This window comes from Bombyx mori, chromosome 26, assembly GCF_030269925.1.
Source record: "Bombyx mori chromosome 26, ASM3026992v2".
NCBI lineage: Eukaryota > Metazoa > Arthropoda > Insecta > Lepidoptera > Bombycidae > Bombyx > Bombyx mori.
In genome coordinates, this window is record NC_085132.1 from 3,331,109 (window position 1) to 3,343,614 (window position 12,506).

Genomic DNA, 12,506 nt, shown 5'->3' on the forward strand with positions numbered 1-12,506 from the left:
CCTCTTAATACAAGGTGGGCTGTGAGCTCGTTCATTCATCTAAGCAATAAAAAAAAATCTAAAATAAAGAGTTATAAGCGAAAATCAACAAATCATGATGATATGTGACTTTTCTACAATTTGTCATTTAACAATCATCTTTACTTGAGTCTGCTTTTATCCACAATGTGAGATTGGTATAACATTCATTGGGACCCCAATCTGCTCTATTAGCGATAGTACGGTATCTTTCATACATTCCTAGTCACATGCTTAATTCTCGTTAAACCGTGCTACAATATTTCTTTCTTGTCTGATAATTACTCATTCCCAGTATTGTCTATTTTAGTTACATATTACATCTATCTATATTCGCAACACAAATACCAGCAGTTTTCATTCATCGTTTTTGAAGATGGCCTAATACCAGTCCCATAAAGGTACATTAGATTGGAGTTCATCTTGAAAATCTATATATCGTCTTTTCGCATTAAAACTGTATAATCTCAAAACTTACAAATTTTACAGGACGGTGTCTTAAAGGTTTAACTTTTTTTTTTTATTGCTTAGATGAGTGGACGAGCTCACAGCTCACCCGGTGTTAAGTGGTTACTGGAGCCCATAGAGATCTACAACGTAAATGCGCCACCCACCCTGAGATACAAGTTCCAAGGTCTCAATTATAGTTACAACGGCTGCCCCACCCTTCAAACCGAAACGCATTACTGCTTCACGGCAGAAATAGGCAGGGTGGTGGTACCTACCTGTGCGGACTCACAAGAGGTCCTACCACCAGTAAAACTCACAAGAGGTCCTACCACCAGTAACATGTAATATTTTTAATATTAATCATCTTTGCAACATTTTATTTTTTATTTTTTACCAGTTACATTATCTGTCTTTTAAAGTAAGATAAAATTATCTATTAATTTTGTTAATAGTAGTCAAAACATAAGTAAACTAACAAAAAAACTAAAACCAAACTACGCTCTTTTGACAGTATTTATAAGAAAAATACTGGCGATACCAAATGTTTCCGCACATTAAGTCAATTTCGAATATTTTTGGAAATTGTACACTTTTAATGCGAAAAGGTGATATTATTATAGATGAATTGAATCTGAAATTTGAGCATGCCCCATTAGAGCTCATTACATTATTCTTATACAATATCGTTGGGTGACGAATCACTTAACAAAACTACATAAAAAATGCCAAAAATCTTGCTCACCAAAAGTCATTCCACACAATCCAGTGATCAGTGTGAGGAATGTGACCCATCCAATAGGACCTCTCATCGTGAGTCCAAAGAACACGAAGCCGATGACCAAGACAATGACCGACTGGGCTATCATCACCAGCATTTGTACCGTGACGTGTGAGAACAGAATCTCTGTACCTGTAATAAAAACATAAAAAAGTAGTTTAATTATTTTTCATTTTCTAAATACAAAAGTATAATATCAATTATTAGAACATCCCAGTTCAAAACCAATGCAAAATCGATTCAAAAAAGTTCCGAATTCTTTCAATCGGGCTTATCGTTGGATTTGATTTGAACCTCATTTTATTTTTATATTTGATTGCTGTTTAAATAAAAATACAACTTCACGCACGACGCAGATATACCCAACACTTTAAACAATGCGCGATTTTCACTACCCATCTTGATACTTGAAACAGTAGACAAGATATAAAAATCTTAGACTGAATCCTCCCTTTCATGTAAGACTGCGTACATAGCAACATTATGATTGACCCTACGCACCCAGTTCTCTAGTCACTGCACAAAGTTATATGTTAGTTTGGTTTTTAAAGCACCTCACATCACATATTTAATCAATAAAAGGAAATCCTTTTTCATTTTCCATTCCATTCCATTTTAACCAATAAAAAGCTTTTTACAAATGTGAAAAGCTTTTATAAAACCTGTCCACATGATTTGAAGCCCTACGGTGGTTGCTTCACTTTGTATGCTCATCTAACCAATCCAATCATCTAACCATTCAAACTAAACTGACGCTATATCAGAGCAATTCTGTCTATCAGGCTAACTTTAGGATCTCGATCAATATTTATTTTACGCTACTCCTCTTAACACACATATTTAAACACAAAGTTTATACGGCGAAGTTATTCGCTACACTAGCACTTGCTTTACTTTGACAAACAAGAGGAATAGTAGGAATATGTTCAGTCCAGTTTTCAGATTTTATTGCACATCAGAAGACTTTAAAAAGGCAAATATTTGCATCAGCCGTCCGGACTCGGTTGGTTTAGTAGCGCGTAAGTATTTATTTACAAGTGAAGAATTAGGTCATTTGTAATAGGAAAGATCATCCCCCGCTGCTTTGTTTACCTAAGTCTTGTAGTTTGGTATTTATGGGATACGTATGGTTTTTTTTTGGTTTTTTGATTGGATGACCTCTCAGCCCAACTGTTGTTTAGTGGTTACCGGAATCAGTGGGTCATAGGCATCACAACGCGTCATTTCAACATCTGCCTTCGGCCACATAAGGTCGTAATCTCCATGGTATTATAACCACCTCACAGCTTGGACACCTAACCTTCTTTATTCGAAGTTGGGGTAAAAATGTTAATGCATAATTATCAAGCGAAATAACCTTATAAAAACGTAATTAGGTGCGTATCGTAATTAAGAGGGCCCTTGTACTCGTCCGCCCTCAGCGCAGATTAACTACGGTCTAAACGTTAAGCCGAGGGCTTTTTAAATAAAGCTGCGGCTTCATTATGAAAAAGCTCCACTTTGACACGCAATTGATAAGCTTTCGTGCTGTGATTTCATTAGAAAGTTAATTCATCAATTTAATTGTTTCTTACTAATCAAATAAATAGTAGGTAAAAAAATTAGATTGGTATGGAATACATAAAAAATCTACTAAATCGCACAAAAAGAATCTAGTCTTTATGAACTTATTATTCAACTTTAATTCTTTAGAATTTCTTATTCAACCGAATTTCAGTATACATACATATAAAGATTTGCGAAAATTGTCCATTTGTGAGCTTTTTCCACGAAGCTTTTCTTGAGCGTTCTTGGAGCGTTATTTATTAGATACAAATTTCGGCCTTTAAATTTGTACTCTCAAACTCCACTACTCAAACTTTATAACAAGATATACAAAAAAACTATGCAGACGTAGCCAGCGTATGAATAAAAATAAAAAAATCAAATAACAAACAACTTTAATAGAATGAATTTTACTGGTTAAATTTATTTTAAATTTTTACTTGTGATTCCGCACGGGTAGGTACCACCGCCCCGCCTATTTCTGCCGTGAAGCAGTAGTGCGTTTCGGTCTGAAGGGTGGGGTAGCCGTTGTAACTACTGATACTACTGATACTGAGACCTTAGAACTTATATCTCAAGGTGGGTTGCGCATTTACGTTGTACATGTCTATGGGCTCCAGTAACCACTTAACACCAGGTGGACTGTGAGCTCGTCCACCCATCTAAGCAATAAAAAAAAGAATTAAATTATGAATACATATTATGGATATTTCAATAAATGGATGGATAGCATATCAAGTACGAACAGTTAATTGCTCCAGCAATTAGCAAATATTTCAAGTTACTTTTGTTCTTACTACAATAGTTGATGATCCTCAAATCAGATACCTCGGTCCAACAAAACAGATAATTCCAAAAAATAACCTAACTATGACAATTTGTGCATGCAACCGTTAGCCGGTAATTATTATAACTAGCGACCCGCCCTCGCTTCGCTTCGGAAACATTAAAACACACATGAAACTAAAAAAATTAAATAAAAAAAATTAAAAAAAAGTAGCCTATGTTCATCAGGGACAATGTCGGCTTCTAATGGAAAAAGAATTTTTCAAATCGGTCCAGTAGTTTCGGAGCCTATTCGAAACAAACAAACAAACAAATCTTTCCTCTTTATAATATTAAGTATAGATATAGATATGATCGGATTCAAATTAAAATTAGGTTTTTGGTAAATTGTCACGATGTACTGGCATCAACGATTATAACAGAATTGCCTTATTTAATTAAATGTCGAGTTCCCCTTTAATCCGCGTTAGAGCAGGCAGTCCAACACATTTAATTACATTTATTAAAGGTTGGCCCTTACAGAGGAGCTTTGTTTTTTATTCCTTTTTTTTTGTATCGACTTAATTTTACAAGCATTTTTTTTTTCTTAGCGGATATCAAAATATAGATCGAACAAATTTCAAGTATAAAAATATCAAAAAACGATTCAAAAAACTAAGACCGCTAACTAATCTATAGAGTATTCCTGTAAACCAGTTTATATAATTTATAATAAATAAGAATATCAATATGGCAGTCTTTGAATTGGTGAAGTCACCAATAATAAATATCGACAAGGCAAAATCAGACCATTGCCAAGGTACAAAGTTTTTTAATTTCAAAAGTAGTAACATAACATTTTTTACTGGTGGTAGGACCTCTTGTGAGTCCGCGCGGGTGGGTACCATCACCCTGCCTATTTCTGCCGTGAAGCAATAATGCGTTTCGGTATGAAGGGTAGGGCAGCCGTTGTAACTTACTTGAGACCTTAGAACTTATATCTCTAGGTGGGTGGCGCATTTACATTGTGGATGTCTATGGGCTACAGTAACCACTTAACACCAGGTGGGCTGTGAGCTCGTCCACCCATCTAAACAATAAAAAAAAAATTAATTGTATTAGTTTATTCGTAATTTTTTTGAAGGCAACTCACCAGTGATTCCTGAAACTAGAGTCCTTTCAAGGATGCCTTCATTTCTTTCAGCCAGCATAGACCCTGAAGTCAAAGCCACCGCCAAGAAAAATATGATACTGCAAAAAATAGTTCATTGTATTCATTCGCATTATTTAGAATCCTGTAAATTCAGTATATGTTGCTATTCCACTTACTAAAATTAATTTTTGACTTACGTTAATATTACTCCCGGTCCAGCAAAATCGGTGAAGTTGGCCTCATCTAGACCATAGATAGGCTCATTGAACTGGGAAACAGAGAAAGTGCATTGTGCAAAAATATGATATGATTTACTTATAGACAATAAGTATACTTTGCTCCGAATTTACTTTGCTGACAAATAAGCTGCATTTAAATTTTAGTTTCGAAAGAGAATTAAATGCAGTTTTCATTTTAAAACGAAATTAGCTTATTATACGTGTAATTTATGTGAATCAAGCAAGCGGCAAGGCCTAAACTTGGCATTGGCCAAACTGTGGTATTTGCCCTGCACGGCCCCAAACAACCGTTCTTAGATTAGATATAGTTAGGATTGGTACCTATACAAATAGGATAGGTATACAAATAGGATCGGTACCTATGTAGTAGACGAGAGTTTCACATCAGTGCTATCAAATTATAAGCTTCTTTTTCTTTATTACTTAGATGGGTAGACGAGCTCACAGCCCACCTGGTGTTAAGTGGTTACTGGAGCCCATAGACATCTACGACGTAAATGCGCCACCCACTTTGAGATATAAGTTCTAAGGTCTCAAGTATAATTACAGCGGCTGCCCCACCTTTCAAACTGAAATGCATTGCTGCTTCACGGCAGAAATAGATAGGGTGGTGGTACCTACCCGCGCGGACTCACAAGAGGTCCTACCACCAGTAAATTAATTGAATCGATATAATTACTGATGATTTGTTTCTCTTATGAGCCAGGGCATAGCATTATCATATCTACGCCATTTTTTTTAAATAGCTATTATAATACCATTCACGCTTCCACCTCTATGTTTTATCTATGGCTATGGCTATGGTTTTATCTATGTTGTTTCTATGGCTACAACCGAGCTAAGCCCCGAGCTTGCCTGCCCAACCATAGCAATAAAAACCTTAATTCACGTAAAATCCTATGACCTCAATGAACCTTAAGACTTGAAGTATATCAGAACCTAGAAGTGTATTTTATCCACATGCTACTCACGTGCACCGGAATGGACATCATTCTCGAGGGTAGCTGACAGATCTTCGCCAGCTCCTGTGTAGCGTCCATGAACGCAAGCTGCAGATCGCGACTCAACATCCATTCGACTTGTTTATCTGGAAGACAGAGCTGTTGTTACACTCATATAAAATTAACAGATCTCCATTTTTTTTTTAAGGATTAAAATCGTGTAATAAAAACCAAACCCGTAAAATTAATAAATAACAAATCAAAATAATTTAACATAAATCAATTCATACAGTAGAACAAATCTTCCAATGCGCTTAAAAGACACGCACAGTTCCCAAGATACTGGCTGCGTTACCTCGTTGGATAGCCAGACTCACTCTCTGTGCAAAGTACCAGCCAGCATCACGTGTAGCCTCCTTCAAGCTTTTGGATCTCCATATTAATTTGTTTTAAAATATCGTGGTGAGAAAGACGACTGCTACACTCGTATCTACTATGTACTATTTCGGGTTCAAATACGACTAGTAAATGTACTACTATGTACGTAGTATGCCGGGTTCCAAACCTCCGGCTGCTTTCTGTGTAAATAAGTACGGAACTCTTCATTTCCAACGGAATCATTAATGAGGGAATATTTTCGTGTAATTAAAATCAAACTCGTAAAACTCATAGATTTACACAATTCCTGATATTTGTTTAGTCTTGTGCTCCGATTTGAAGGGCAGAATGGCCATCCTTAGAAACAAAATAACTTAAGCTTTGATCTAATACTTTAAATTGTGTGACGGCCACCACTTACAACCAGGTGATACAGTGAGAATGTTTCAATAGTTTTACTACAAAATAAAAAAGGTTAAGATCAAAAACAACAAATGTTATTACGTCGAAAAATTCTCTTTGAACCTTCAAAATAATAATACATAGTAATTAATCGTAACACGTTTACGGATTGATCAAAATGACAGTTCCCTGATGACCGGGTCACAACTTTGATTGGCTTTCATTGAAGGTGACCAAGTTTGTTACGTGTTAAACATATTTACATAGAACGGGCACGTTTGAATACATTTAATGACAATTTATATAGGTGACATCGTAATTTGTGAGCCCACAATTAGTTATGCCTTTCACCTGGATATTTTCATCAAAATGACATTTTAAATGTCATTAAAAACGGACAAAATGTGATAATTTTGTTCTTTTGGCATCTAATTATCTAAATTTTAGTGTTAATACTTAAAATAATAAAATGGAAATGACAAAACTAAAATCGGATGTAATAAAAGAAAGACGAAAAGAAAAAATCAGAAAGCACCTCCCTATGGCACGCTGTAATGGATATGCTATTGAAAATATAACCCAAGGAGGATTGAGATTGGGCAAGTGGCCGGTCTTATAGCTTTTGCCTAGTTTCGGTGCAGCATGATAAGAGAACACGTTGCGCTAATCACACATGATGTGAGATAAAACAAAGAAGAAGAAGATCACGTATGAAGATCAGAATACCTCTGCGACGAAACAGTCTTCGGTAGTGATTCGAAAGGAAGAAATACTATTATTGTAATCGAAACTGCGGCTTCATGAGCTCGCCTGGTAATTTTAACAACGTTATAAAAATCATTCGTGCTAATCAGCATGCCCAAGCTGAAATAAGGTTAGCTGAAGCAGCTATTGCTACAGATGGATAATGAGTATTTAATAGGAGTAACTTCAAAAATACTTCCTCGTATAAATTTCATCCTCTTTGTATATCTCTGCATTAATATCCCAAAACACTTTTACCATCTGGGTACGTTTTTAAAAAAAAAATATGTGCCTTCTAAATTTTATAAAAATGATTTAGGTAAGCCCAATATTTGACAATATCAAAAATTTTGACATGAACTAATAGAAAATCAAATTTTATAATATTAATATGTCTAAGGTAATCCTTTCATCGTTTTAATGAGTATTCGAAAAACTTATATGAATTTCTGTGATTAATTTGAAGTATATTATAATTAACATGCCAAATACATCTCTTTCGAAAATTTAACTTTTTAATAGAAAATTATTAAATTTTGCGTTAAGAGCAGCGTTTAATGGACACGAGGCTCTCATAAAAATAGCTTTTTTTTATTGCCCTTGTAGGCAGACGAACACGCAGCCCACCTGACGGTGAGTGGTTACCGTCGCCCATGGACCTCAGCCCTGCCAGGCGCAGAGCCGAGCCGCTGCCTACCGCTGAAATATAGCTCTGTCTTCTGAAATAATATATTAGTAACTGTAGGGCCTAGTATAGCGAAGGGCAGTAGGTCAACAGACCCACGTGACAATCTACTACGATTTATTTTTATTTTTTATTGCTTAGATGGGTGGACGAACTCACAGCCCAACTGGTGTAAAGTGGTTACTGGAGCCTACAGACATCTACAAAGTAAATGCGCCACCCACCTTGAGATATAAGTTCTAAGGTCTCAGTATAGTTACAACGGCTACCCCACCCTTCAAACCGAAACGCATTGCTGCTTCACGACAGAAATAGGCGGGGTGGTGGTACCTACCCGTGCGAACTCACAAGAGATTCTACCACCAGTAAAAACATCTAATCTAAACATAGCATTGCCATAAATATAGATATTAAAATACAAAGGTCATCCAAATTTACGAATGCTATTCAATTTTATTTTCTAATAGTTTTATGATGTACATAATAATAATATGTAAAATGTCGTGAATGAAATGGAGATATCTCGAAATACACAATCCGATTAAGAAGATATTTTAGGGACTAATGCTAATTTCAAAACCATAACAAAAATTATCAGAAAAATTCACACTTTCGGAAAGTTAAAAGCATAAAAATAATCAAAGTTTGCTAATCAGTGAAACCCTTCCTTTTTTGGGAAATGGAATTTTAAATTTGGTTAATGGAATGAAGTGGTGCCATTAAAAGTATCCAAGAATATATAGACCCAACACAGCTACAAAGATGATAATTTCTTTGTTCAAGTGGGCTTAACGTTGTACGACAAGCTATACATTAGAGCTGCCTATCCGTACCTTTTATGCAGTATCATTGCTTATACTCATATCCACCACCGATATGTATATCAAAAATCATCCATAGACAATAATGTGTTTAGATTTTTTTTTTCTGAATGTCCCAAAATTACAACCGCAACTCTGTCTTCCAAAAAGATAGGTGTTATCAAAAGGCTTCAAGGAAATAGTTTTTAAATGCACGCTTTCAATTTTCGATAGTTATCCCGCAGTAAAGCTAGGCTACCGAATAAAATCGCGCTCAAACTAAGCAAAGTAGTTTGTTAACGAAAACGTTGACCTCATTTTTACGAACACGATTTGGAATGTGGCAACTTGTTAATTGAAAATACCGCCATGCAAATTTTCGCTAAATATAATGTACTTAATTTTAATTGTAATGACTTTCGGGAAAGCCGCGAATGCATTTGTGTTAATGGATCTTTGGTGTTATTTATTGTAATAACAAAAAAAGACGTATGGTGTCGTGGGACACCGGCTAGGAACGAAGTTTCTTATTATAAAAATATTAATTTTGAGTTCTATTCGAGGTATAAAGAAAATAAAACTGGAGTTTTCGCAACAACCCACGGTCATTCAGTAACGTGCGAACTTATTGTGGTACTCTTCATTCACGGTTGTTTGCATAAGTGTTAGTGTATTGCGCAAACCAACGCTCTGACATCCTGGTCAATGAATGATAAAAAAATATGTTATTTTTTGTACGTTATTTGTAATAACGTACAAAAAATAACATATTTTTTTATAACATATTTTTTTAGTAATGCACATTGTACGACTTAACTTTGTAAGTTAAGTCGTACAATGTGCATTACTAACAAAAATCTTACGTTACGGACGTTTTTTTTCTGGTTAGGGTACCCCTCCGCATCGTCCCATAAGGAACTTCGTTCCAAAATATACTAGAAACTAGAGAATTTTACCGTGTGTTCCATCCATAGGAATTTTCATGGAAACACTGAATATCAAATTGGTCTAACATTTAATATTCGTTCACGGCAAAGTTTTATCGCGAGGCACTTGGAGAACCATTCATTTTTACGTTTGCCCTTAACAAGAGAATTTGCCTTCCAATTATTAAAGTTCAAAATTATTAGCCAAATTTAAATTTGGTATAGATAGGACAAGTTATTTCCGCGACCTATTTTCAAGTGAGATATTTTTAAATAGATTATACTTTATATATTTTTTATTTCCATTAACAATTTAGTTTTCTTTTCCTACATCTTTACTTGCGAGATAATTATTTGCATTATATTCATAGTAACTGTTAACGAAATAAAAGCGGAAAAGAGCAACTTCTACATTTATATTTGCTTCCAAAAACATATCACTAATATATGATCCAAAAAAGAGGCGTTGCTATAAAGTCCATTATTGTATAACAGAAAAGGTGAATATGATGTAGTCTAAGAGAAGTGGTCAATAAATACTTGTGTCAGTATGTTACGTGTTTGACATGTCGGAATATGCAGTACGGGGCTACGATTTTTGAGAATTTTTTTGAGGCATTTTGAGTTTTGATTATGATTTAAATTTTAATTAAAGATCATTAATTAATAAAAATAGAAAAAGCTAAACGTGTGAATACGAATTGAATGTCTAAATAATAAGCCCAGCATAAGAGTCTATATCATAAGGTGACTTGTATAACTCGTTAAGTGTGGTTAGATGGTTAGGTGATTCTTTAGTTCACCTTAGCACATAAGTTCTAAGTCTCAATATATAGTACAGTATATATTATTTTGAAAATAAATGAATACAAACTATCCGTTACTCTTAGTGAAAAAACAAACCAACAAAAACATTTATAACATTGTTCGAATTATAATTTAGAAAAAAATATTAGACATTAATATTAATTTCCGAAGAAACACGAAAAAACATCAACAAGTCAAATTAAAAATTAAAATTATTAAAAGCATTCGTTACAATAATTTAACCAAATATCAAACAAAAATAAATTATACAAGAACAAACAAAATTTTGTCTTCTGTGGATAAAGTCAAAGTAAAAATGAATTAAAGTAATGTCAAACCTTGTAAATTCTACCGATCCTGTCGGATGTTTTAAATCTAATTTGTATGCAAATTATGCAAGTCCTTCGCGCGCCAATCTGACTCTGGTACAAGCCTAGTGAGACCCTTTAGAAGACGATGTAATACCACATAACACCAAGTATAAACTGATAATGCTTTGAGTCGAACTCATGACTTTTGAAAAAATTTCCATTACCTCGGTAAGACATATTGTGTGATTCGGTTACAACGACGATTAGATCCTGTGACAGATACAGCTTCTCAAAATCATTACGCGTCAAACATTTGATCAAGAATTAGATCTACGATGAAAGAACAATATGATTTAATCAAGCCAAGCCGTCGCACCCCCGGTTGACTTATTCCTATCGCGAAAAAATCACTTTTTTCAATTTGAAGTGTACGATAGATGTGAGTCTGATGCAATAGAAGATTATCACTCATGACTCAAGTTAGCCGATAAAATTGCTGTCGCAACGACAGCGTTGCTTTGCTTTTTAATCTAATGTATAAAGACATCCATGAAACCCTAAAATAAGGGTTTACACCAGTATTCAGTGCAATTATCTGTGTTGTGAATAAAAAACACGCAGACAATGGGTCAGCAAAAACTTTGGACTGGTTAACGTTAACGACCACTAAGCGTTTCGGGTCAACTTACAACACTAAAAAATAACATCTACACGTGAATGCATACTACGCATTGAAATTGTGTTTTAAATTGGGACTTTGATTAGAGGCTTTACTACGAGTATATCATGATATTAACCACGACTGCTACTACTGCGAAGCACATGACTGTCCCGAATGCTTAGTGACCTGATTACGAACTTTGATAACGAATTATTACTGGTGCATTATTATATCATCTCATACTACCACACAACTGTAATGTATTACTGTGCCAAAACAATTATGGCTTCTTTCTTTTTTCATTATTGCTACCTGACGGTAAGTAATTACGGTTGTTTATGGCCATCAGCAATGCGAGGGGTCAAGGGTGAAGCTGTTGCCTGCCGTTGGGGACTCCCCTCAAGCCTCGTTTGAAGAAGGACATATTAGAGCACTCTCGGAAACACCGTGGAGGGTAGATCGTATCCAAGACGCATGGTACGCCATGTTTTATCGATAAATTCAAGGGCGCTTTTCTATATTAAAGTGATTTAAACCACGTTCGACTCCTGGCCACAAACTATTTTTTTTTTTTATTGCTTGGATGGGTGAACGAGCTCACAGCCCATCTGGTATTAAGTGGTTACTGGAGCCCATAGACATCCACAACGTAAGTGCGCCACCCACCTTGAGATACAAGTTCTAAGGCCTCAAGTATAGTTACAACCGCTGCCCCACCCTTCAAACCGAAACGCATTACTGCTTCACGGCAGAAATAGGCAGGGTGGTGGTACCCACCCGCGCGGACTCACAAGAGGTCCTACCAACAGTAATTACGCAAATTATAATTTTGCGGGTTTCATTTTTATTACACGATGTTATTCCTTTACCGTGGAAGTCAATCGTGAACATTTTGTTGAGTAC

General features: G+C 35.3%; 1 protein-coding gene across 1 annotated transcript in view; it reads right to left on the reverse strand.

The window, feature by feature from the left end:
- The window catches only part of LOC101739337 (ABC transporter G family member 23), a 73,027-nt gene that overhangs the window by 5,947 nt on the left and 54,574 nt on the right, over positions 1–12,506 (reverse strand). Inside the window, exons 11-14 of the mRNA XM_062676285.1 lie at positions 5,920–6,035; positions 4,907–4,977; positions 4,710–4,807; positions 1,211–1,378 (exon numbers count right to left, since the gene is read on the reverse strand). Coding sequence (XP_062532269.1) covers positions 1,211–1,378; positions 4,710–4,807; positions 4,907–4,977; positions 5,920–6,035 — 453 coding nt within the window. The remainder of the gene's footprint in view (positions 1–1,210; positions 1,379–4,709; positions 4,808–4,906; positions 4,978–5,919; positions 6,036–12,506) is intronic.